We start from the raw sequence: 27,687 nt of genomic DNA, 5'->3' as shown, positions 1-27,687 counted from the left end.
TGGAAGAGTATATAGAGGAATTCTGACACTGTCAAGATAAGAAATTGACTGTAATGATGCTTTTTGAAGGTGTGAGAGAGCAGGCCGAATAAAAGCAGATGTCTGGCGTAAGCCAAACACACACTACGAGACAGAAGCTCCTTTTTATATATAAAGTCTGCGGCAGAAGACCCAGAACGTAGCCAATGCACAATGCATGCATGTCGATTGCTGCTAGAGTGCAACAACATCATCTTCCAAAATGATGGAAGACCCGTCTCCATGTTGATCGGTGACATGTTAAGTATCTGCTCTCATGTGCAAATCTATGTGAGAACATGAGTGTTTAAATGAACGCAGAATCTCAAACTTTAATTTTGTTGTCTGTGTTCGGGTTTACTTGAATGAGGAACTTCTAAATAGTACAGTTCTACACTTGCAGCTTCATCCAGTGCTGATTCAATCACACTGCTCAAATTAACATCCCACACCGCTGAGGGCCTACATCTCACGTACATGAAGGTTCCATCTCAGGTATGTGCACGCTTTTACGACCAGTAAAAACCCACAGGCACCCGCAGTGGGACGCAACCCCACGCCAGCGCCACAGTCATATGTCTTAAGATGACATCAAAAGAACACCACGAGCTGTTGATGCTCCCTTTACCGTCTCTCCAGTATTTCACACAACCCACCGTAATTCACAGCACATAAAACCTTAAAACGGCACATAAAACAGTTCATCTCTTTTCAGTGTCGGCTTCCCGGGCTTAAAAATTAAATATGTTTTACCGCAGGTACATAACTAAAATATAGAGTTTAAAAAAAAAGGTCTCGTAAAAGATTCAAACAGGATTTGACTACGTGTTCAGAACGAGGAAGCTCGCGTCTCTCCCCACAGGAGCACTGCGGAGGCGAGCAGACTTCCACAGTAGGTCCAAATCTATAGAATAGTCAGCATCGCATGGAGATGTGTGATATTATGAATACCCAGAATGCTCTCTTATGACATGTGGAGAGAGAGACGGCGAGAAATCTGGCCGAAGGTGTTTGACTCGTTGAGCTCACGGTGCTATAAAACACGCTGACATCCAATCAGTTTTAAAACACATATGGAGAGAAACGCAGAATGCTGAATGAGAGAGGGAGGAATGAGAAAAAAGCATACTGGCAAGGTAAAACATCTGAAGCTGATGGAGAAACTGATATCCAACATCCGCTGAAGGTGCAGAGTTCAGTGACATTTGTGAAAGGTGGTGGTTTTCTTATAGGAGAGCACTTTTACAGCTGTTTTCCTTTCTTTCTGGCCTCTTGTTTTCCTGAATATGAAATATTGCTTTTTTTCTTAATCGTTTTTGAATGTCCAGGACCATCCTGGACCAATTTAAGCCCTTTCCGCAAAGAGAAAGAGCACGCAAAAATTACAATTCTGTCATAATTTACTTGGTCTCATGTCATTCCAAACCTGTATGACTTTCTTCTCTGGAACAAAAGAAGATTTTCGTCCATACAGTGGAAGTCAATGGTAATCAAAACTGTTAGGTTACCAACATTTTGTGTGTGTGTGTTCCACAGAAAAAAAAAGTAAGTCATACAGGTTAGAAATGACTTGAGAGTGAGTAAATGAAGACATTTTTTTTGGTAAACTACCCTTTAACTTATTATGCAGCAATCCTGGTTGTGAATAGGGGCTGCAAAAACTTTTGTAACACAAGACCAAATAAACTTAAGTGAGGATTTTCCCAACACTGTGTCCTGACCAGAAGGCTCTAGCAAACTTAATGTTGCACAGTACAACAAATTCACTATCATTTAAAAGACACAGTCAAACCAAAAATGATTCAGACACCAGATATAATTTTTGATATTTTTTTAGTAGTGGGTGCAGGACACTATAACTCCTTTATGTGAGGATATCAAAATAAAGTAAACTGTGAATTATTATACCCACAAATTCTTCATACAGTAGATTACCAGTAAAAATGATAAAAATTAGGGACCAAAGATTATTCACTTTGACCTGACCGTGTTTTGCTTAAGTGTTTTTTCATGCACAGACTGAACAAAATTAAGCACTGTTTGGTAATTGGTCAACAAAGTATTGATAGTTGTGTAAATATTTTCATACTAACAGCTGTCTAAAGTTTTGGTTGACTGGTTGACATACCTTTCTATCAAAGTTATCTGACAGTATCAAAATGAATATGTTCACAGTTTAATTCTGAGTTCTTGTTATATTTTATTACCATTTTCTTAACTATAGCAAATAAACTGTTATAATGTGAGAAATGCTAAAGGTGAATAAAGGTCTGAATAAATTTAGTTTCATGTACATTGTATAACAGAAGATGATTTTGGACCATATTTCACTATTCATCACAACCAAGCGATTGATAAAATGCCCTTTTGTTCACTCCTTGTTGTGCTCAGTCCTAACAAAAACTTCAGACTAGCTAAAGTGGAATAGATAGCTGTTACTGATTTATGTGTTATTGTTATTGCTTTATCGTGTCACGCCTGGTTAGGACACAGTGTAAGGCTTCCAATTATGAAGTGGAGACAAAGCACAAGCGGAAAGAACAAAGAATGTGTGTATGAGAGCGAGAGAGAGAGAAAGAGAAGGTGAAAATCAAATGAGAAAGATGGAAGAAATGCTGTCCTCCTGGACTAGCCTTAGTCCCGTGTGCAGACCTTGCCGTAGGCTCAGAGGGAGTGAGATGGAAGGAAGGAATAGCGTGTGGGAATTGTTTGCTCCTGAGGTCATGTGCGGCACACAAAGCTCTCCGAGAGGAAATCAAAATCAAGAGGAAGAAGAGGAGCAGTATGTTCACCTGTGTTAAAGATGGCCTGCAAGTGAAGAGAAAGTCTTTATTATCTTTCTAATATCTTTAACATACTGAAACTTTTACTCAATAACCTCAATAACGTCTGCCTAAGTCTAGAAAGACTGCACTACCATTCAAAGCTTTGAGGTTAGTAAGATTTACTAATGTTTTTAAAAGAAACTTCTTTTACTCATTAAGACTGCATTTATTTGATCAAAAATACAGTGAAATGGTATTGTTGTGAAATATTATTACAATTTAAAACAACTGTTTTCTATTTTAGTATATTTAAAAATGTTATTTAATCCTGTGAAGACAAAGATGGATTATTTAGTGTCACGTGATTCTTCAGAAATCATTCTAATATGCTGAATTGGTGCTCTAGAAACAATGTTGTCAACAGTGTTTGAGGTAACGCATTATAAGTAATGCAAGTTACGTAATCAGATTACTTTTTTCAAGTAACTTCCCATGTTGAGAGAAATCGAGAGTAAGTGCGGAGGCATTGTGTGCGCTCTGTAAACATGATGGTTACAGTACTAGACTAAATGTGAACATGCAGATTCAGTGCTCCTCAAAATGAAATGCAAACTGAATATGAAACTTGCAATTATTAAAAAATGTTAAACAACACAGATATCCTTTATCTATTTAATCCCAATTTATTAACCAATGTGCTGATCCAATTCAACTTTAGACTTTAGATAAACATCACTTTTATTTTTTTATTGCTGAATTTGCCAAAAGTATAACTTTTATTTATTAAAAACAAACAAGCAAGACCAGCCCAGTTGAGAAAAGTAACACAAAAGTAATGTAATGCATTACTTTCCATAAAAAGTAACGCAAGTGACGCAATTAGTTACTTTTACAGGAAGTAACGCAATATTATAACCCATTACTTTTAAAAGTAATGCAACCCCCCAAACTCTGGTTATCAATGCTGAAAACAGCTGTGCTGCTTAATATTTTAGTGAAAACCGTGAATTAGGATTCCTTGGTGAATAGAAAACACAAAAGAACAGCATTTATTGAAACAGAAATGTTTTGTAACTTAATACATGTTTACAGTTATTTTTTATTGATTTAATGCATCCTTGTGGAAAAGCAATATTAATTTCTCCAAAAAAGAAAAAGAAAAATACTGACCTTCTTTAACTTTGGAATGGTAGTATATATATTGATTTACGACTAAAATATACGTACCAATAACAGTGAGTAAATTAACACAATACTGAAAAATAGGACGGCACTAACTGTATTGCTATGGACAAAAAAATCCAAAAGTACTGTGACTACCTATATTTAATAGTCTTGTAAAAAACAAAATTACAGTAAGAAAGAACAATCTGAACAGATTCAATGTAATTCAAATAAACTTTATAACCAACACAGTCTATGATTCCTGACACTTGTGTTTGATTTCGACTAACTCTCTAATCAGTTTGACAAATCTCAATATAATATTTCTTTGTGCCCAGTTGTTTTGTGCGCAATTCCGACATCTAAAATACATACATTTGTTTCCACGTTGTTCCAGATTCAGCAGCACTGCTTCTAAATAGCAGAGACAGAAAAGGTGAAAAACAGTAAGAAAAATAAAAATTCAGCTGTTTTTTAGTGCAAAACAACCTTGACTAACATTATAAGCAGACCTCAGGGAGAGTAAAATGAATATAATGCTAAAAAATGTATGAGTGTATGACTAAGCGCTAACTATGAAGTACACGCACTCCATACACACGTGTAACGCAACTCTAAACCGTGTTCAATACCGAGACATGAATACGCATCACATGACCCTTCCGTCGCTCTTGGTACCCCTCAGCGAGGCGACTATTAAGATATTGGCAGCAAAGTTTCTTCCTCTTCTCTCTCCCACACTCCTTCCTCCTGCAGGTTGGGGAGGATGCGTTTGAGGTGAACTCTGCATAGCACTATCTCAGGGAAAAAAAACAAAGTGATCAATGTGGGGAGGCGATGCGAGGTTCCCTAGGACAAGCCAATCAATGCGTGAGAGGAACCTTGCCCAGGGCCCTTATGCAAATGGAGGCACGTCCGGTAACCCCGGGAGCCGACATGTGCGTCAGATCAATGGGGCGCTGCATTAAAAACCTTACAGCTATATCAGATGCCTGCCCACTAAATATGTAATGATGAACCCCTTAAGATTTCACCGTGAACTCTTTAACTAGCGGCAGAGGCACATGTGCAAAAGCGAAAAGCTCGATCTGCACATCGAGATGGACATACCGGATTAAACCGGGCACTTGACTATAGTCGTTCACTGCGGACAGCATACACACACTGGTACATTTAGACTTGGAAATTAGGTTGAAGCATTCAAAACGGTAGCGTGACATAGATGCTAAACACAGCAGAATGCTAAAACAACTATATAAAGGCTATTTTACATTAGCATGGGACGAAATGAAGTGTCAAACAGACGTCTGAAATATGTCTGTCAAACCATGACAGGGCTCATCACGGATGTTCAATGGCTTATTGTAATACATAATTGCATATTCTATTAGGCGGTACTCATAGCGATATACATTCACATGCAAATGATTTCGTCCAGATGAACCACACAGAAGATGACAGACAATAAGCAGGCATAACAAACACGTCTATGTCAGCGCAGACGCATAAACACTGGCGCGCACGCCGCAATCTCCGAGTTACACATCAAATCAAAGTCTCTTCTCACTTCAAAGTGTATTCTGGACACACAGACGCACGCATTCCTGGAGCGTGTCTTATCGTCGGTGTGAAGATAGGCCACTCCACACAGGCGTTTGCTGATAGTTTATTTATAGAAATAGTGGAGCGGGGTGATTTCTCTTATCGTGCGCTCGTTTCGGCGTGAATTTATCCCTCCATCCATGTTTATGCGCTAAACTCTCTGAGCCTGTTAACAAGCAGCGGCTAATTAAGCTTGTGACAGAGAAAAGATGAAGTGGGGGAGGAAAAAATGAGAGAGGGAGGGAGAGAGAGAGACAGACGGAGAGAGAGAGAGGCTGAGTTAAATGCATAAGGTTGACCTCGCATAACTGCGGCCGCCCAGGGATGCACAACAATACTAAAGTTGAAAATACAGCCGTTTTAAAATGCAACAGAAATGATACAACAGCAAATAAAAGCCATAGCACAATAAGCGATTAAAAAATAACAATTAAGACAAGACAGTGGAAATACAACACAAAGCAATGACAATAAGCCACAACCAACAATCAGACTTGTGCTACAAAACTAAAACATATACACAAAACAAATTTAGGCCACAACAACACAGAATTAAGACACAACACACTAGCAAACATAAATCACAGCACAAGAAGCGACAAAAAATTAATTAAATAAAAACCCAGCACAACAGATTTACCCCACAGACACAAATAAGCCATAATACAATGGAAATAACACATGAAACAATAGAATTAAGACAATACAACAGAAACACAACACAATACAAAATAAATAAGCTGCAAGACACCAGAATTATGCCATGAAAATTATACACTGTATTACCACAATACAATGGCAATAACACAACACAACAGAAATAGCAAAGCAAACAAAACTTGAAAACGCCAAATCTAGGGCCCTTTGAAATCCATTCTATTTTTTTTTCCAAATTCCATTTTTTTCTGGATTCAGTTTTTTTCCTTTTTAATTTTTCCTGTCTCCTTTTTACCAGTTAAACTAAATTGTATTAATCAAAAAGCATGCCTAATTAATTAAAATCATGAAACTTAAACAATTTAAAATCAATTTACTAAAAGTTTAACATAAATTACATGTTTAGGGCCCTATGAAATGTTTTATTTTTGGCCGCCTTGTGTTTTGTTACCAAATTCTGTGTTCTGGCATGTCTAATTATTTAAATGCATAAAAACAAGTTCATTTATTCTTACAGTACCCTTGTAAAAATGTATCTTTTTCTCAGAAATGTAGTGTTGTGTGTTTGCATTTATCTGGTTATAAAAGTAAGGCATAAAGCATTAATTTCAATTATTGTTTAATTAATGAAAACTACACAAATTTTATTTTTTTGGCAAATAAAGGGGATTTACTATTACAATTAAATCATTGAAGAAATATATAATTATTACTTCAAAATAAGGTTTTAATAATTTTAGTAGTAGTAGTAGTAGTAGTAGTAGTATGTACATTCTGCTGAACAATAGTAATGTATTCCTGCCACAATGTCATGACGTTAAACCAAACATTTATTTTGACAGGTTGCTGTGAATACCTTTCAATTTTTGCGTGCATATGATATGACGATAGTTTTACTCAAAGTAACCGGTAAAATGCTCACGAAATGACTCTCAGATCAGTTCTGGAGATGTTGTTCATGTATTTATGTCCTCATTTAGTTAGACGGCAGAGGCTAATATCAACGCAAGTGAGACGCGCGCTTCAGTACGAGTAGTAAACAAAACCGTGCATCTGTGCCATTCAGTGTTGCCAAGTTGCGGAATTGGGCTACTTTTACACTGTTGTCCTGGGTAGTTTTTGATGTCTGCGGGTCAAACCAACCCCAATAACATCACATTTAGCCCCTGAAATGCAAATTTACCAGGGGAACCCCAACAAACAAAAAAAAAAAACATGTATTTTATCCCCCGATTTTTAATGGGGGACCCCCCTCGAAACGCGTCTGGGCTAATTTTAAGTAACAATTGGACGGATTCTTGTGGTGAAAACCTGGCAACTCCGGCACCATTCAATAACACAAAGACAGGCAGAATTTATACTAAAATAGTTGTTTTGTGGCTTAATATTTACAAATATTAGTCCACATCACTACTTGATTTAAGCGTAATGACCTACTTTTAATGAATTAATCTAAACTTTGACTGTGTTAAAGTGTAAAATCCATTTTTATGACTGGATTCCATGATTCCGTCCGTGTTTTTTTCGCATTGTGGAAATCATAGGGTTCTACAAAACAGAAACAAGCCACAAACAACAGTGACAAAAGGCAAATGAAATAAATCGCCAAACAAATTTCTGATACAACAGAATTTAGAGAAAACACAATGTTAAATACACCTGAAGACAACAGAAAAAGGAGAAACACACACCACACACACACACGCACACACACAACAAAAACTTACCACAACAAAATATAAAATAAGACAAGACAACTGAGCACAACAGTTATGCCACAAAGGAATGAAAACAAATCATAACATAAAGGATATAAGCTAGAACATCACAAAAACAAGCCAGTACACAAATGAATTGTCACTAAACAACATACATAAGCCACAACATAATGGCAATGAGTCACAACACAACAGAATTAGCAACAAAACTAGAAAAGTAAAGCCAAATCACACAGAATTATACCACAATACATTAGATAAAACCACAAAACAAAATAACCCCACAAATCGGATAAATGTCATAACACAAAAAAATAAGACAACCGGCAAGAAAAAAGCCACAAAACAAGCCACAAAACAACAGAAATATGCTGCGACACAGTATAATTATTCTAAAAAATACAACACAAGAGAGTGACACCACAACATAATTGTCCTACAACTCAACAAGAATAATCTCCATTGATGTGCTTTTGGATTTGACAATAAATGTGAAATATTGAAGTAGCTGTGTGTGAAAAGATTTGTTCATAAGACAGATCTTGCCTGGAGAACTGTTCTTCTTTGTAATATTTAACAGATAGAGTGTCTATACGGTCTTTATATAGTCAATAAAATGCAGAGACTATTTCCATTTTACCAAGGTGCCATATGCTTAATATAATGTTCTCTTGAGGTGGATCTGTAATGAACAGACATACTCATAAAAACGTCTAACAACATTTACTGAGCAGCATCAGAACTCATTTAACCCAAAACAGCTGACACTCACTTTTCCTTCATGATAAACACAAACACCCACACTTTAAAGTCGCATAACTATGATTTGGCTGTACATATATGATGCAGTAATTGTAATTATAAAACCATCAGCCATTAGGCATGTTCTGTTATATCGCTCATACTGTTATGATTATTATTATTAGTCTTCAGCATATTATAAACTAGTTTTTGGTCAAGGACAAATGTATTGTTTCTAAAAATCGAATAGAAGAAACCCCTCTCAATGTAAGCACCCCTTACAAAAATAATGAATGCATTAGTTGCATATTTATGTACCGTGGTATAGTGTTTACATCAAAAAATACCATACAAAAGATCTGGTGTGTATGTAGACAGTGAGATGGAAAGCTAATTATTCTCAGCACACACAGAACTCCACCCCCTCTGTGACCCTGTTTCAGTGTAACACACCTGGATGGCAAATTGATATCAATTAAAAGCCGCATGCGGACGGGCTTCCATTCTCCAGCAACAATCTGTGCATGCTAGATTGCTCGTCATCTTCTAAAAACAAACAGAAATTAATGACAAAATGAGCCGGAAATACATAAATAAGCCACTGCAGAGCTGTAGTCAAAGCTTTTTCTCTGGTGAATCCCTCCCAACAGAAGTCCAGGAGGGAAAAATTGGGTTTGAAGCGGCCCGTCATAAATCAAATAAATTAATAAATAAATAAATAACAGAAAATGGCACAAACAGGCAGATAAAGAAAACAATGCCTGGGAGGAGGTAAAAAGGAAAAAGACAATCCACAGTGGGGGAAATCTTTTACAATGTTGATTGTCAGGGTCTCTTTTCAAGCTACAGAAACGGTCCACACACAGGGTCTGGGAAGACTGTTTGTTGTTAATCAGGGGAATAAAAACGCCAGTGTCCGAAGAAAGCCAGGGTCTATGGTGTGAACCATCCAATCAGGATGCGAACCCAATTCACCATCACACCCTGTCAGGCCTGATTATCAGTGCTCAAACAAATATCAATCAGTCTGAACGTCATGCAATGGCAACTGTTTGAATTAGTTTACAAAAAATAAATAAAATAAATATTAATATTAGTAATAATCATAATAATAATAAAATATTTAAGAAATTGGTATTTTTTTCTGAAAGAAATTAATACTTGTATTTAGCAAGGATCATTTATTTTATAAAAAGTCATAGTAAAGCCATTTATAATCAGGGATGCACGTAAGTTTTTTAGCCTGGTTCTCATAAGAGTACCTGGAGATTTGGTTTGGTCCTCACACTGCACATAGTGTGACCCATTAAACTAAAAAAAAAAATAAATAAATAAAATAAATGAATAATAGTGATAATATCATTGGACTTTATTTATTTAAATAAAATAATAAAGTGTGGTAATACTAATATATTTTAAAACAAAAAGGCCACTGCAGACCACTTATGTGCACCCCTGTTCACAATGTTTAGTGCTGTCAATCGATTAAGAATATTAACTAATTAATCACACATTTTTTCTGAATTAATCACGATTAATCATGATTAATCCCACCTAACATTAAAGTTTCACATATACTTTAATGTAGAAACAACATAAAGACAGTATATTTTTAATATTTATTAAATATTTTAAATGACTGAAGTTCAGTATCAATGATACTGGAAACTGTTATTTTTTTTCTAATATTTAACCATAGAATATAGCCTTTATGCATTACCGTATAATTAAGAGCTATCAATTTTAACATTTATTAGACTTTAAAAAAAATAACTTCTAATTTAAACGAATTTAAAACAATATTCACTCAAACCCATTATTAATCTCTGCCCTTCAGCAAGTAGGAAATATACAGAAAGTGAATAAAGTTATTAAACACTAAATACTAAATTAAACATAGATATAACCTTAAAGCTACAAAAGTTATCGATTTCCTTATTTTTCTTTTGTTCTTTGATTAATAGACATCACAGTAGCTCAAGAAAGAGACAGAATATATATATATATATATATATATATATATACACACTACCGTTTTACGGTAGTAAAGTTACGTCGGTACATTTTTATTTTTTTTTTTTTTTAAGAAATTAATACTTTTATTCACCAAGGATGTATTAAGTTAATAATTAAAAGTTTATTAAAAGTTAATAATAAATAATTTACATTGTTATAAAATATTTATATTTTGAATAAACACTGTACTTTTTAAACTTGTTATTCATAAAAGAATCCTGAAAAAAAAAAAAAAAAAAAAAAAAAATCACAGGTTCCAAAAAAATATTTGGCAGCACAGCTGTTGATATTATCCAACATTGATCATTCTAATAATAAATCCGCATATTAGAATGATTTCTAAAGGATCATGTGACACTTAAGACTGGAGTAACAGCTGATAAAAATTCAGCATTTCATCACAGGAATAAATTCTATTTTAAAGTATGTTAAAATAAAAAACATTTTTTATATTGTAAAAACATTTTGCAATATTACTGTTTTTTTTCTATATTTTTAATCAAATAAATGCAGCCTTGATGAGTATAAGAGACTTCTTTAATGACTATTACAAGTCTTACTGACCCCAAACTTTTGAACGGTAGTGTATATATATATATATATATATATTCTGTCTCTTTCTTTCTGTCTCTTTCTTTCTGTCTCTTTCTTTCTTTCTTTTTCTTTTTTTTTAGGGCTGTTTAACTCTTTCAACAGGCAGCCCTAATTTTTTTTTTTCTTCAGACAATTTCCACTTTTGAGAAAGAAAAAAAAGGGAGAGAGAGTGTCTAATATTCGAGGTGGGGTGGACAGAAATCTCTGGGGTTGTGAATGTTTTATATTTCATATCAGTCTGCAGCTAGTGAATCAGCAAGATATCAGAACTACTTGTCCAAGCAGAAGGTTTTACAGTCAGCAGAGCTGTGTTTAAGACTGCAGTCTTAAAGCATTAAGACAAACCAGTATAACATACACGTTAGAAGTGCAAAAAAAAAAAAAAAAAAAAAAAAAAAAAAAATAAAAAAATACGGAAGCAATAAGGTCACACTTTATTTTTTAACTGTCGCTATTAACAAACCATTATGACTTTTTTTTTTTCAATAAACTCCTAATATGCTGCTTATGAATAGTTAGTAAGGTAGTTGGGTGTATTGGGTAGGATAAGGGATGTAGAATATGGTCATGCAGAATATGTGCTTAACAAGTATTAATAAACAGCCAATATGTTAATAATAGACATGCTAATAAGCAACTAGTTAATAGTCAGAATGTGTCCCTATACTAAAGTGTTACCAACAGTAAGAAAGCTTGAACAAAATCTTGTATTCTGGAGATCAGCTGACTGTGCTACAGGCCAATTTCATAATTCAGGTAAGGAAGAGAAACCAAACCCTTGGAGTCTAGACTGCAGTATCTCAGAGTCAAGTGGTTATTGAGAAACTTAGCTCTGATGATTCTCCATCAGGACCCTCCAATATCAACCTCTAATATCTTATTATGTGTAGCTTGCAATTATATTGTTTTAGACCCTGTTCCACGCAACACACAAAGTTCTTAACTGAACCTGTGAGTACACAACGACAGACAATGACACATGTACATTTGATCTGTTTATTTCATCTAAGCTGTGGGCACCCACACACTGGTGCACTGGGAGGCAGATGTATGATTGCATAACTCGTTACATAATGTGCCCCATCTTCTCCAATCCGGCTGCTCTTTTCTCTGGCAGAGAGTCAGGAAGGTTACGCGGAGCTGAGCTCTGCCCTGACGGCTGCTTTCACAGGCCTCCAGCTAGACTCATAGATGAAAGCAAACGCTGGAGCCTCTGCTGCAGCAATCAAACAAGATCAGATGGAGAAGGAGTAGGATATGGGACAGGTATGATCAGGTGAGATGAAGAGAAGCATATCGCAACAGGATTTGCTTCACGACCCAGATTTTACACTGGACATCAAGTGGCAAGCCAACATGGTTCCACAAAATGAAACAGAAATGTCCTAAGACTCAGAAGGGTACATTTTGCTATCCCATGGGTGCAGATGAGTGTAATGAGTCGACAGATTTGGAAAAATGCAGTAGAACAGCTTTCTGCTTTCTAACAAGCATTCTGATGTGCTGATGTAGACGGAACACCACACTAACTTTCTTTTTATTAGCATGCATATTTATTCAGTGCACCACAACAATGCTACTAAATATACACTGTGAAACAGACAGCATAATTATTGTAGTCCCATTACCAAAGAAATGATTTTTTAGAGTCCGATTTTTTTAGTGAATCAAACACATACTGTACAACTTAGCGGAGTCCCATCATTAAACAAATGATTCTAATGAGTCAGATTTTTTAGTGAATCGAACACACACTGTACAACTAGTGCAATCCCATCACCAAACAAATGATTCTTCAGAGCAAGATCTTTTTAGTAAGTCAAACACATACTGTACAATTAGCTCAGTCAGACTCCCAAACAAATGATTCTGAGTCAGATCTTTAGTGAATTAAACACATACTGCACAACTAGTGCAGTCAGATTCCCAAACAAATGATTCTAATAAGTCAGATCTCTATAGTGAATCAAACATATACTGCACAACTAGCACAGTAAACATTCCCAAACAAATGATTCTAATGAGTCAAATCTTTTTAGTGAATCGAAAACATTCTGTACAACTAATGCAGTCAGATTCCCAAACAAAATATTCTAATAAGTCAGATCTCTATAGTGAATCAAACATATACTGCACAACTAGCACAGTAAACATTCCCAAACAAATGATTCTAATGAGTCAAATCTTTTTAGTGAATCGAAAACATTCTGTACACCTAATGCGGTCAGATTCCCAAACAAATGATTCTAATGAGTCAGATCTTTTTTAGTGACTCAAACACATTTTGTACAACTAGTGCAGTCAGATTCCCAAACAAATGTTTCTAATGAGTCAGATATTTTTAGTGAATCGAAAACATACTGTACAACTAATGCAGTCAGATTCCCTAAAAAATGATTCTAATGAGTCAGATCTTTTTTAGTGAATCAAACACATTTTGTACAACTAGTACAGTCAGATTCCCAAACAAATGATTCTAATGAGTCAGATCTTTTTTTAGTGAATCAAACACATTTTGTACAACTAGTGCAGTCAGATTCCCAAACAAATGATTCTAGTAAGTCAGATTTTTTTTTTTGTGAATCAAACACATACTGCACAACTAGCGCAGTAAACATCCCCAAACAAATGATTCTAATGAGTCAGACCTTTTAAGTGAATCAAACACATACTGTACACCTAGTGCATTTAAATTCCCAAACAAATGATTCCAATGTTTCAGATCTTTTTAGTGGATCAAACACATACTGTACCAATAGTGCAATTAGATTTACAAACAAATGATTCAAACACATACTGCACAGCTAGTGCAGACAGATTCCCAAACAAATGATTCTAAGAGTCAGATCTTTTTAGTGAATCAGACACATACTGTACAACTACTGTAATCTGACTCATGAAACAATGACTCTTAATCCATTCTTTTTAGTGATTCAAACACATACTGTACTACTAGTCTAGTAAGATTTCCAAACATATACTGCACTAATAATGTAGTACAATTCCTGAACATATGATTCCACTGAGTTTTTTCTTTCAGTGAAGCAAACACACAAAAACTTGATGAATGAATTGCTCCAATGAGTTGGTTCTTTTTAGATGAATCAAGCATGCTCAGGTTATAGCTTGTGACACCTAAATTAGTTAATTTACTGTTTGTTTATGGCAACATGTGCTTAAAGATGCACATTATGAAAGTAGTTGTGTAATACATAGTTATTGAAACCTTAACCAGAAACCTTAACCAGAATGATTAAGATGAATAAGAACTAATTATAGATTAGTGAACATAAGCCACAGTACAATGTCAACATGGTGGATGTGGTATATCCGGTAAAGTATTCATACTACACATTAATGGATGATAAGTTCAAAATAAGTACATACTCTGAAGCAACAGGAATTCAAAAGCAGCCATAGAGCCAGAATAAGGAAAAACAGAGTGGCAGACAGTGAAGAGAGAACAGTTTGTCTACTGTCTCCTCAAACTCAGAATTCATGGCACAGATATGACAAGAAACAGAGACTGTTGAAACAGGGACATAGAGATGGAAGAGTGAGCCCTGACATAAAGCTATCCAACCCTGACGCACCACTCTTACTTAAAGGCACACTTTGATGTATCTATAATTACTACATACTGCCATCGAAAAGAAATCGAATTTCAATGAAAAGAAAAGAGAGGGAGAAAGAGGCGGCATGCTGAAGACATTAATCGGCCTGTGTTTGATGTGCCTGATCAGAAACGTGTTTGTTAGGAGTTAAAGGGAACAGTAATTAAGCCACAGACGGCCTGTTTTCAGGCAATCTGTTATGACGAGTCAAAGATTTTTCTCCTCGACTCAACGCTTTGTGTCCATCTTTTCCATCTTGGCCTCTAATTATCTACCTTGAACCATTTTTAAGACCTATTCACACCAAGTCACACAACTGGCCCTCTCATTAGACAAGGTTACTGTCAATGAAATATACTTGTTAGTCAGTATAAAATGTTAAATAAATAAAAAATATTTAATACTTGAGATCATTCATAAGATCCATTCACATAATCTATGTTTGATGAAGTTCTTCTCATCCAGGCCATTCACTCCATACCAGAGAAATAACCAAACCAATGACAGGCATGAGCATAGTTTGTATATGAAATAGTGTGTGTAAGTGAGCATTTCGACTGTGTGTGTGTGTTTGGAAGCAAAAAAAGGGGAGGAAAAAAAACAGGGATGCATCAGAGAAAGACGGCTAAACAGATCTCTGGAGGAAGACCGCCATGCCTCCACCAGCGAGGGGCTGTCACGGCCACAACGCCACATAAATATTTAACAGTTATATTCAAATTACGAAACACAGAGACTCCTGCCTCAGATAAAAACACATATTCCTGGAATTATCAGAGGAATGCTAAGTCGTGGCCATCCGCTACACCCCTTCTCTCTTTTAAAAAGAAAAGTGGAACGGGTTCATGAAAAATGCTCCCATGTAGGTGTAGAAAGAAAGCAAGAAACTGTGTGTTTATGTTAGGTCAAAGGTTCGTCAGAGTGGTCCTGAAGAAGTTGTCCTTACAATGCACACACCTAGAATAGAGATTGTGACAAGCTACCTGACCCTTGACCCTGGACGTGATGTAACAGGGAACGCAGCTGAAAACTGAAGTTCGCGAGGTTCAGGTAAAGGGTGAGTATATAAAAAGAACGAAAATTTGGTCATTTGAGTTTTGTGTCATTTTAAACAAATATGTATGACTTTCTTTTGCAAAAAAAGTGAATAATCTTAATAATCTCCCCCATATAATGAAGCATTAGCTGTCAAGTACAGTATAGCACTGTAAAAGTAGCTCATAAGACTTACACACTAGGATTCAAGTCTTGTAAAATCATGCAATAGCTCTGTGTGAGAGACAGACCAAAACATTATTCTCTAGAAACGTTCTTGCTGAGTTGAGATCCATCATGTGAAATACAACAACCATTTCCCATTTGCCATCAATGACTTCAAACGTGGCAGTGTATTTAAGCATATTCAGCAGGATGAAAAATGTGTTGAGAAGTAAAAAGTGCAAATTTACAATAAAAGAATGAAGCCACCAAGAACATTTAAGCATCCAGTGCCACCAATTCCCAGACACAAAACATACCTGGAGCCTCCAGGTGTACATTAGTAGACCTTTCCAGGTAGCAGAAGGACTGAAAATCAACTTCCAACTACTACCAGTTTCTGGAAGACGCTTTCTTTGAACATTGAAACAATTTAAGAGAATGCAAGAAGACAATGATCTTAACATATGACTAAAATATATATATCTATATATATATTTAAGAATGTGCCTGTGAAGTTTCAGCTCAAAACACCTCACAAAACATTTATTATATCATTTTAAAAATGCCTATGAGTGGAAGCAGAAACACGCTGTTTTGCAAATGAGACGCTGCTCCTTTTCCAGAAAAATCTCTTAACTCAGATACTCTGCCAAAAAACGTTTCATTGTCCAGTGCTGAAATCACGCATTTTAAACCATATTACTAAACTTCTGATATACATTTTTCTGAGTGCAAACATCCGAAGCACACGCACAGAAAGCGTCTGACACACGGCATGTGAGTATTTAAATGAGTTCTCTTTGATGTCTTATTTTGCTTAAACTGTCAAATACACACAAGTTTATGTTAAAAACACACAGGAGTTACAAAAACAGTCGGTTATGTCTGTGAAGGTAAACAGCTGGGAAAGAAATCACACATTTATATTAGATCTGTGTGGCAGCAGCGTAATATACAGTAAATAAATCAATAAATCCACTGCTCTCTCGTCTCCTCTGAGGCTGGGACTCTAAATAGTGTTCTGTGCTCGTCTGTGAGGCCAACAACAGAATAGCTAGCATGCTTTTTTTGAACTTTTACCATTGCGTTAGAACTGATACACCGTTGTCGCTTGCGCAAACAGAATGGTGAAAACGTGCAGTTTAAGAAGTTGGAATATTACAATAAGATCCCCTTCATACGTCACGGGAAGAGCAAAATCTGACGTGCTCTTTTTTTTCACAAGCTTGCAGAGAAAGACTTACTAAAAAAATTTACTGGGTTGTTCTTTTTCACGTTTTCTGGGTTGGTAGATGCACCGGGGGCTCGATTATAACACTTAAACACAAAAAAGTCACATTTTCATGATATAATTTCACCATGATTTCATCATATTTTGTTTGGTTAATGGGAAAATAATGTAATCTAGTTGCCTAATAATTGCACAAATTAAAAAAAAAAAATATATATATACATATATATATATATGTATATGACCAAATTTTCATTTTGGGGTGCATTAACCCTATTCACAAAAAAACATTTTTTTCAGTTTAAATGAGAGACTATGTAGGAATCAATCGTCTATGTTTTGTCATTCTGACTTTAGCGTGTACTCTGGGACCGAGTGCCCACCTATCATGACTTCTCTCTTTTCTCTCAGACTCTAATGCTATGCATACTTGACTACATGCTTTAACAGAGCTGTAGCTCTCATAGCAGTTTCTCATTCTTTCTTCATCCCTCCCTCCTGCTCAAGGAAGTGGATAGCGCCTTAGGACAAGGATGAACTGGATTGTTTACAAAAGCAGCACTTTCTCAAAGAAACTAAGCGTTATTTATTTTTAATCATTTCGCTCTCTCTTCTGCTGCTTTTCCCACTGGTGAAGACAACTGTGTGTGTTGAGGGAGTGGAAGGGGATGGCTTTTCATAATAATAACCTCTAACAAATACTTACCAAATTCACAAATGACAAGCCGCCATAGCTGTGTGCCACAATGAAGACGTTTTTCGCAAGTGACTTAGAGATGAAGTGGTCCCACACATAGAGTGTGTGTTCCTCTGGAGTGCTGTTTTCCTGTAAAGAGAGAGTGGGAGAGTGGTAAAGGAGTGCTGGAGGGTCAGTAGAAAAGTTTAGAGGCATATAGTGAAATAAATAAATAAATAAATGTTCATTTTGATTTAAGCAATAAATTATATTTGTAATAAATAAAGTGTATATATATATATATATATATATATATATATATACATACATATATATATATATATATATATATATATATAAATAAGTGTATATATACATATATATATATAAGTGTATATATATATATATATATATATATGTATGCATATATATATATATATATATATATACACACACACACACACATATATATATATATAAAATAATAAATATTATAATAGAACAGAATATAAAACGTGCAAAAACACATTTTATTTTTAGAAAATACAATAAATAAAACAGGTTTGACCTTTAAGTTAAAGACTGCCTGAAGACGTGCAGCCATAAACTCACACACAGCCGCATTTACTCAGTTAAATATATCTTACTCAATCAATGAATCTTGCATACTGCAAATGCCTCCAATGCAAAACTCAATAGATGTGTGACGTCAAGTTTAAATCTTAATTTGTACCCCACTGACTGATCAATATGGCCTCTATACGAGCGATAAACACATAATCGGCCTACATGGGAAGGTCACACAAGCAGGGCACAAACACAACACTCGTAATTAACACTGGCCTGGGGTTATAACGCTCTACGAATGCGAGGCGAGAGAGAGAGAGAAGAAAAAGGGCATTCATTCATTCACTGGCGCATGCAACATCGATCTGTGTGTTTGTTTGCAAATACAGCAATCGTTTAAATGCAGAATAACAACTAAATTAGAGGAAAATCACTAGCAACAAGTGAGCGAACGTGGGTGTCACTAACATAAAACGGTGAATGCAGCAGCTATACAGCTGCATGCTATAAAGAGGCGGCCTTGTCGCAATCAGCTCCTGAAAGTTTGCAGCCTTGCCCTGTGTTTAGCCTCTCTCTCATGATCTTGCATCAGCTCTCCCACATTGATTAGCTTTTTGAAAAGCACAATAATAAGTGAATTAGAGCTGAAGGAGCTGGCAGGAGGGAAGAGATTTCCTGTCACCGAGATGGCTTGTGTTGGCGAGGGGACACAAATATGAAAGTAAATAAACAGGCTGGTGGGAGGGGGGGTTATGGCGTGATGCAACTGGCGGAAAGCGCTGAGCCCAGATCTCCGTGGACGGTTAGGAGGTGGGTGCAGGGCGGTGAAAACAGGGACGAGTCTGCATGTCTTTCTCTCGCACCCTCAGACATCAAAGCGGTTTAAAGAACCAAAGCTGAGTCATCATCACAGTGCAGCCCATTTCATATTCATAAAGCTTGTGGTACTCACACAGGCAGGCCCGCACACACGGTCACAAAGAAGTGTAGTGGCCGGTAATTAGTTTACATCCACTCACTATATAAAAGTCCCTGGTCTTATTGTACATGGTTCATCAGTACATGATATTCTAAAGATGACAAAGTGCTTGTTTTCGCAATCTTTTACTAAAATGAGAACATTCTCTGCCTTTTGAAACAACTATTTTATTCTGCTGATGTAACTAAGGCCATAAAGGCAAGGAAACACAAAAAGTGGCAGACATAAGTCAGAAGAGTCCACCCTCAAGTCTATATACTAAAAAAGGTGAAATAGTATTTAAAAAATAAAAATAAAAATACACACATTATTTGTGACCCTGGATCACAAAACCAGTCGTAAGGGTCATTTTTTCGAAATTGAGATTTATACATCATATGAAAGCTGAATAAATAAGCTTTTCATTGATGTATTGTTTGTTAGGACAGGACAATATTTGGCCGAGATACAACTATTTAAAAATCATGAATCTGAGGGTGCAAAAAAATCTAAATATTGAGAAAATCACCTTTAAATTTCTTCAAATAATGTTCTTAACAATGTATATTACTAATCAAAAATTAAGTTTTCATACATTTACAGTAGGAATTTTACAAAACATCTTAATGGAACATGATCTTTACTTAATTTCCTAATGATTTTTGCCATAAAAGAAAAATCAATAATTTTGACCCATACAATGTATTTTTGGCTATTGCTACAAATATACCCCAGCGACTTAAGACTGGTTTTGTGGTCCAGGGTCACATTTCACTGTAATGTTCATGACTGTTAAAAATGAATGAATGAATGAATGAATGAATGAATGGGTGTTTTTAGCATTTTTTTTCAGCTGGCAGAAGAGTGATTTATCATCAGAAGAGCTGATGAATAGATGTAGCTGAAGTAGTGTTTAAAAATAAAATAAAACAAAAATTTATAAAACTCTTGTTACAATTTTCATGACTTAAAAAAAAAATAAATATAAATAATAAAATTAAAATAAGATAAAAAAAAATTAAATGAAATACAATACATAATACAATCATAATACAATCAATAAAATGATTAAAAAAAAAAAAAAAAAAAAAACAACAAAATTAAAAAAATAATAAATAATAAATTAAATAAGACAAAAAATATAATGAAATAAAATACAAACAATAAAATAAAATACAAAAAATAAAATGAAAAACTAATCAAAAATATTTAAAAAACAAAAATAAAAAACAAACAAACAAAAACAAAACAAAATACAAAAATACAAAAAAATACAAATACAAAAAATAAGTTGTGCAATACAAATAAAATGAAATAGAAAATAAAATAAAAAACAAAACAGAAAAAAATTAAACATAATGAAACACACAAACAAAAAGTAATAATAATAAAATAAAATAAAAATGTATGCAACTATTTTGTTGCAATTTGTATAACTAATATAAAACAAACAAAACAAAAAATAAACATTAAAAAATTTTAAAAATTAAATAAAATCCCCAAAAAAATAATAACCCCAAACATAAAAAAACTATAAATTAAAATAAAACAAAATACAAAATAAAATACAAAAAACAAAACATAATGAAACAAACAAATAAATAAATAAATAAATCAGTAATACAATTTAAATAAAATAAAATACAAAAATGTAATGAAATAAAATACAAACAATACAATAAAATAAAGTACAAAAAATAAAATTAAAACACCAAAAATATTAAAATAAAACAAAATACAAAATGGAATACAAAAAACAAAACAGATTTAAAATACATAAAACAAACAAAAAACAAAATAAAATAAAATAACTTGTGTTACAATTTTCATGACTTTAAAAAATAAAAAAAAAAAAAAATGAAACAAAACAGCATTTTTAGAATACAACAACAAAAAATACTAATACTACTAATATAAATGTTTACAATCCAAACGGACCATAAAATGTTTCACTGGGAAATATTTACAACACAGAAGTTACAAATTACAAATGCAATTTCAAGAGTGCATCTTGAAAGGTTTTTTTTTATATTGAAGCAAACATTTTTCTGTCTGTGCATATGCGTGTGTGTTTCAATAAATGAAGTCTCCACTATTGCACAAGGGTGATGCCACATAAAACCAGGTAACATCCCCCTCCCCTTATCACCCCAGCACAGCGTCTGACACCTGGCCCACACGCACACGCAAGCACACACAGACCAGCGACTCCCTCCAACTCTTCCCCTATGATTGACTACCTCCTCTGATAGAGCCCACACTTATCTAAACAGCATTTGCATATTTGTGTAATTATTTCCTAGGGTTAATTAGCTCCTGCGAAACAATACGCCCGTAGAGACCAGTTCCTGGTGACAGGTTCACCCGCTCTCTCTCGCTGTCAACCCTCATCTCATCCATGCATGTGCAAGACCTGGAAGACTCCCAGCCTGCACAGACCTGTTGCTCACGTCTCAATGTTTCTGCAAACGGACGAAAATTAACGTTTTGCATCACTAGCATCAACAAATACAACTGCAAAATGACCAGTTCCTCAAACAGTTACAAATACAGTATACAGTTTTTTTTCTACTGTCTTCTTGGAAATGCTCCACACAATTTGAGCAACGTCTTACGGAGGTGTCCCACAAACTGCAAACCCCTTGAATTGGCACAAAGGATGTGAACACAGCATCTGAGAGAGATTCTCACATAGTATGACAGATTCTTACTGCACATCTTTCCCTCTATCACCTTCATTATTAGCAATCAGATCCACATTGAGCGTAACTCCAGCTCTATTAGACTCACTCCACGTAACACACACATTTTTCATTTCAGCTTTACACCTGTCAATCCATGTTGGATTACAAATTCCTGAAATTAATAGATATGGAAGAACAATGGTACATGTATAAAATGCATTTATAAACCCAGCATCTAAAACAACTTTCTTCCTTTTAAAGCAACATCCATTGGTTTTCTATTTAGTATTTAAAAAAATATAATAATGTAATAAAAAATATAATACGTAATTTATTCCTGTTACTCCATTTTGTGCCCTTTTCAAGCCATAAATATCAGATAATCCTTTAGAAATTATTTTAATATGTTGATTTGGTGATCAAGAAACTTTCTTATTATGATCAATGCTGAAGTTGCTTAATATTTTTTATGGAAACCATGATACATTTTTCAGGGTTCTTTGACAAATAGAAAGTTCAAAAGAACAATTTATTTACAAAAAATCTGTGACATTATAAATGTTTTTATTGTTACTTTTGATCAATTTAGTGCATCCTTACTGAATAAAAGCACTGTGTGCATTTAGCTTTAAAAATCAACAAAGCTGGGTTTGACACAAACTTCAGGATTTGATTTGATTACGCTTTACAAGCTTGCGAATCGATTCAATATTATTTTTGATATATATCTAGTACAGTACATGGCAAATTTTCTCAAGGAATAAAAAAATCTATGTATTTCACCTAATGCTTTAAAATATTCACAAGAGTCAGTTGATACATTACCTTAATACTGAAGGTTAAAATGATAATACTAAACTAAGCTAAGAGTTAACTTTAACTTTAAATTACATTATCTACTCCAATTTGTTTTGAAATACAAACAGTCGCGGCTTTCGTGAAAACGTGACGGATTTATATAAACTTAAATATTGAAAAAAAAAAAAAACAGTAAAATTATACTGCATAAGTTATATGGTGCATATACACTACCGTTCAAAAGTTTGGGGTCAGTACATTTTTATTGTTTCTTTTTTTTTTTTTTTTAAGAAATTAATACTTTTATTCACCAAGGATGTATTAAGTTAATAATTAAAAAGTTTATTAAAAGTTAATAATAAATAATTTACATTGTTATAAAATATTTATATTTTGAATAAACACTGTACTTTTTAAACTTGTTATTCATGAAAGAATCCTGAAAAAAAAAAAATAAAAAAAAAAAATCACAGGTTCCAAAAAATATTTGGCAGCACAACTGTTGATATTATCCAACATTGATCATCCTAATAATAAATCGCATATTAGAATGATTTCTGAAGAATCATGTGACACTTAAGACTGGAGTAACAGCTAATAAAAATTCAGCATTTCATCACAGGAATAAATTCTATTTTAAAGTATGTTAAAATAAAAAACATTATTTTATATTGTAAAAACATTTTGCAATATTACTGTTTTTTTTCTATATTTTTAATCAAATAAATGCAGCCTTGATGAGCATAAGAGACTTCTTTAAAGACTATTACAAGTCTTACTGACCCCAAACTTTTGAACGGTAGTGTATTTCGCAAAAACTCCTATCTAGAGTTAATTTTTCTACCTGACTAATGAGTTTATAACCATCGAATATGTTTTTTCTGAGGTAAATGTGACGTTACATGACATATTGTTTACAAGCTGTTATATTGACGTCTTTGCGCGGTTGAAACGCTGAATGAGCGATTACATAAGACAGAATACGGATTTCCATAAGTTGTACTCTTTCTTTTAACATACCTTCGGTGTTTATTCATGTTTATTTCGTGCTGAAACTGTATCAAGGCGGGGGAGACGATCGCTTCACAGGCGCTTTGCTCTCCCGCTTCTCTTGAATTGAGGCGCGAAAGCGATCTGTCACCCAGTGTTGCCAAGTCCGCGATTTTCCCGCTGAATTGGACTACTTTAACACTGTTGTCGCGGGTTGAAGCGACCACAATAACATCATATTTAGCCCCTGAAATACGAATTTACCAGGGGAACCCCGACAAAACACACACAAACACACACAAACTTTATTTTATCTCCCGGCACGCGATTTTTAACGGGGGACCCACCTCAAAACGCAATTGGGCGGGTTTTGTTGTGAAAACCCCCGTGTAACTCCACATTAAACAGAGCTAAAACGGTATTTATTCTTTGAATATTGCAATAAAAAGGACAGAATCTGAAACTTTGGTTCATATCAAAAGTAACACATCACAAAGCTCATCGCGATTGATTGGATAGGAGATGCGTAACAATTCTCCTTTCATAAAGTGAAACCAAGCTAGACTAACTGATTCTTGGAATTTAGAAAACAATATCGTTTCATAAAAATGAGAATGATTAACAACGAGATATCGATATTTATACCCAGCCCTACTACACAAATATCATCAAATGAATTTAATGTTTAATTTAGCCTTAAAGAATTTCCAAATTAAGCACAAGCTACTTAGCTATGTTTCATGTACTCCTTATATGTAATGCTAATTGCCTGTGGTGCATCTGTTTACTCATATGGATCTGCAATACACAATTGCACACTTACATGTGATTATTAGAATACAACAGCTTGTCAAACAAATTTTCAGGAGCAAACTGAGTTAGTATTTAAGTCAGTACTGGTATCCAGTACTGAATAAACATTACTTTTCATACTACTTGCCCTAATCATACCAAGAACATTTTTCAGGACATTCCAATTGCTAAATATCACTTTTGAAAAGCTCAGTCAGAATTAACAAGCCAGCTCTTTCTAGCCACACTGGGCAAACACAGTCCCCTCAGCTCATTTCAATGGGCAGTGGTAGCTTTCCAGCAGGACATGGGATTATTTTCATTTAGTTAAACGATTAAACGTTAAACAATCCAAGGAGGTAATTGCGTGTTTTGTATTATCACTGGAGCCATTAGAATGTGGACCTACTTTCCCGGTGTTTGCCGAGATTCGCATTAAGTGCCTCAAACGTCCGTTAGCCTGTCGCTAGCTCCACATGGCTAGCGTTTACAGAGACCGCGGACTGATAGTAAGAAATAGGAGTCTGGGAAAGCCGATAATGCTGAGGGATTTGAAAGTTGGCAGTGTGAGTGCTGGGTTTGTATACTCGGATAAGGCTGAGACTGGGTTTCATGGCGGCGCGTGGACTTCCTGATAGCGCCGTTAGCGCGCATGGAACACTAGACGCCTCGGGCTGGCAAAACGAGCACTGGCACTCACTTCCTGCAGATTTGCCGTCCACACCTGGCCAGTTCCAGACAAGGTGCTCCTTCAGAAAAGAGTGTGACCGTGGCAGAAGCCCTCATATCTTGCGGAGGGGAAAGGGGGGAGAGAACACGAACCAAGGAGATGACTTGAAAATCACAAGTAATTAACGACTAGCGAGCTCACCGAAAGCCAGCAAGATGACAAACGAGGCCAACGGGGAAGATGCGGGCAGAATATCAACATGCTTAGGGAAAACAGGAAATGAAAAAGGCGTGGGGGGGTTACAGACCCCCTAAGAGGGCTCTTAAATAATGGAGGTGGAGGTATGGTGCTGATAAACACGAGACTGTACTGTGACAGCGCTGTGACCTTGTTAGCATGGAGCTAATCTCGACAAAATTTGCTAGTGCATTGTTTCAAATCAATATCTCATTAACAAACTACAAAGGCCTAGGCAAAAGACAGCTCTTGGCTGCATGTGGGCAGAAAGGTCATCTCTGTGACATCTCAACCTGTCTCACTCAAAGCCTGTGATTGTCAGATTAAATTACTGCCTGGCTTTAATTGATGTTAGGGGAAAAAGGCACAGACAGTGGTTCGTGTGTCGTTCGCTGGTGAAGGCCTGCTGTGAAGGCCCTTGCTTTGGCTTCTGACAGCAGATTGGATGTGTTTCTTGGTTGACCTAACGGGAAGATTGGGAGCAGACATCTGAGCCGAGTTACAGCGGGATTCGCCCCGAGAGCGGTTACAATGCACAGCTTCAGAGAGAGGAGATCTCAGACGGTGGCAAGGGTTGACAAGCAGTTCATATGCAAAAATAACAGGACAACACGTACATACAGGCACATGGAGACAGCAGCCTCAGACACAGTCACTTCACTTTCTCTCTTGTGCTCTCTTTCTCTGTATATATAAAAATAGAGGGCAGATGAATCTGCCAATAGTTGTTTATTTTTATTGCATGTTTTTTTAGTTTTCATACTATGAAAATCACTCGATATAACTTGTAAAAGATAAACACAGGTCTAAATGAATCATATGCTACCAGATTCCAAAATTAACTGTCTGTAAGCGCCAAATTGTGCAAAATTTGGCTTTGGTGAGTAAAGAAAAAAACAGTTTCTGCAACTAAGAACAGCAGCATAATGATGGTTTAAAACAAATTGTATAAACAATTGTCTGACTGCCACTGATGCAAGTGAACCAAATTAGACATTTACCAAAGTAGAGATCAGATAATTAAATACATACATACACATACAAGGGCTGTCAACCGATAACATATACTATATATAGACACACACACACACCTAAAACACACTTGAAACCAGAAGTTTACATACACCTTGCAGAATCTGCAATATGTTAATTATTTTACCAAAATAAGAGGGATCATACAAAATGCATGTTATTTTTTTAGTACTGCCCTGAATAAGACATTTCACATAAAAGACATTTAAATATAGTAAAATAATAGTTGAATTGACCCTGTTCAAAAGTTTACATACACTTGATTCTTAATACTGTGTTGAATGATCCACAGCTATTTTCTTTTTTTTCTTTTTTGTGATAGTTGTTCAGGAGTCCCTTGTTTGTCCTGAACAGTTAAACTGCCTGCTGTTCTTCAGAAAAATCCTTCAGGTCTCACAAATTCTTTGGTTTTTCAGCATTTTGTGTATTTGAACCCTTTCCAACAATGACTGTATGATTTTGAGATCCATCTTTTCACACTGAGGACAACTGAGGGACTCATATGCAACTATTACAGAAGGTTCAAGCGCTCACTGATGCTTCAAAAGGACACAATGCAGTAAGTTAACATAAACTGCATAAACTTTTTGAATTTTAAAGATTAGGGTAAATTTCGCTTATTTTGAGTATCTTCCGTAGATCTGTAGCTTCTGAAGGGCAGTACTAAAAAAAAAAAAAAAAATAATAATAATAATAATATTAATAATATATATATATATATATATATATATATATATATATATATATGGTATTGAGGCAAAATAACAAAAATGTACACATTTAGTTTACATCCCGGCTCTTAATGCTTAATCAGTGAGGGTAATGGTTGAATTTGAGTCCCTCAGTTGTCCTCAGTGTGAAAAGATGGATCTCAAAATCATACATTCATTGTTGGAAAGGGTTCAAATACACAACAACGCTGAAAAACCAAAAAAAATTGTGGAACCTGATTTTTCTGAAGAG

At 35.1% G+C, this 27,687-nt stretch overlaps 1 protein-coding gene across 2 annotated transcripts in view; it reads right to left on the bottom strand.

The window, feature by feature from the left end:
* Nucleotides 1–27,687, bottom strand: part of fam172a (family with sequence similarity 172 member A) — a 212,820-nt gene that overhangs the window by 82,514 nt on the left and 102,619 nt on the right. For both annotated transcript variants that reach the window (XM_051110089.1, XM_051110090.1), the window contains exon 8: nucleotides 18,027–18,146. In XM_051110089.1, coding sequence (XP_050966046.1) covers nucleotides 18,027–18,146 — 120 coding nt within the window. The remainder of the gene's footprint in view (nucleotides 1–18,026; nucleotides 18,147–27,687) is intronic.

Source organism: Labeo rohita, chromosome 5 (assembly GCF_022985175.1).
Source record: "Labeo rohita strain BAU-BD-2019 chromosome 5, IGBB_LRoh.1.0, whole genome shotgun sequence".
Taxonomy (NCBI): Eukaryota; Metazoa; Chordata; class Actinopteri; order Cypriniformes; family Cyprinidae; genus Labeo; species Labeo rohita.
This window is presented reverse-complemented; position numbering and strand designations above follow the sequence as displayed.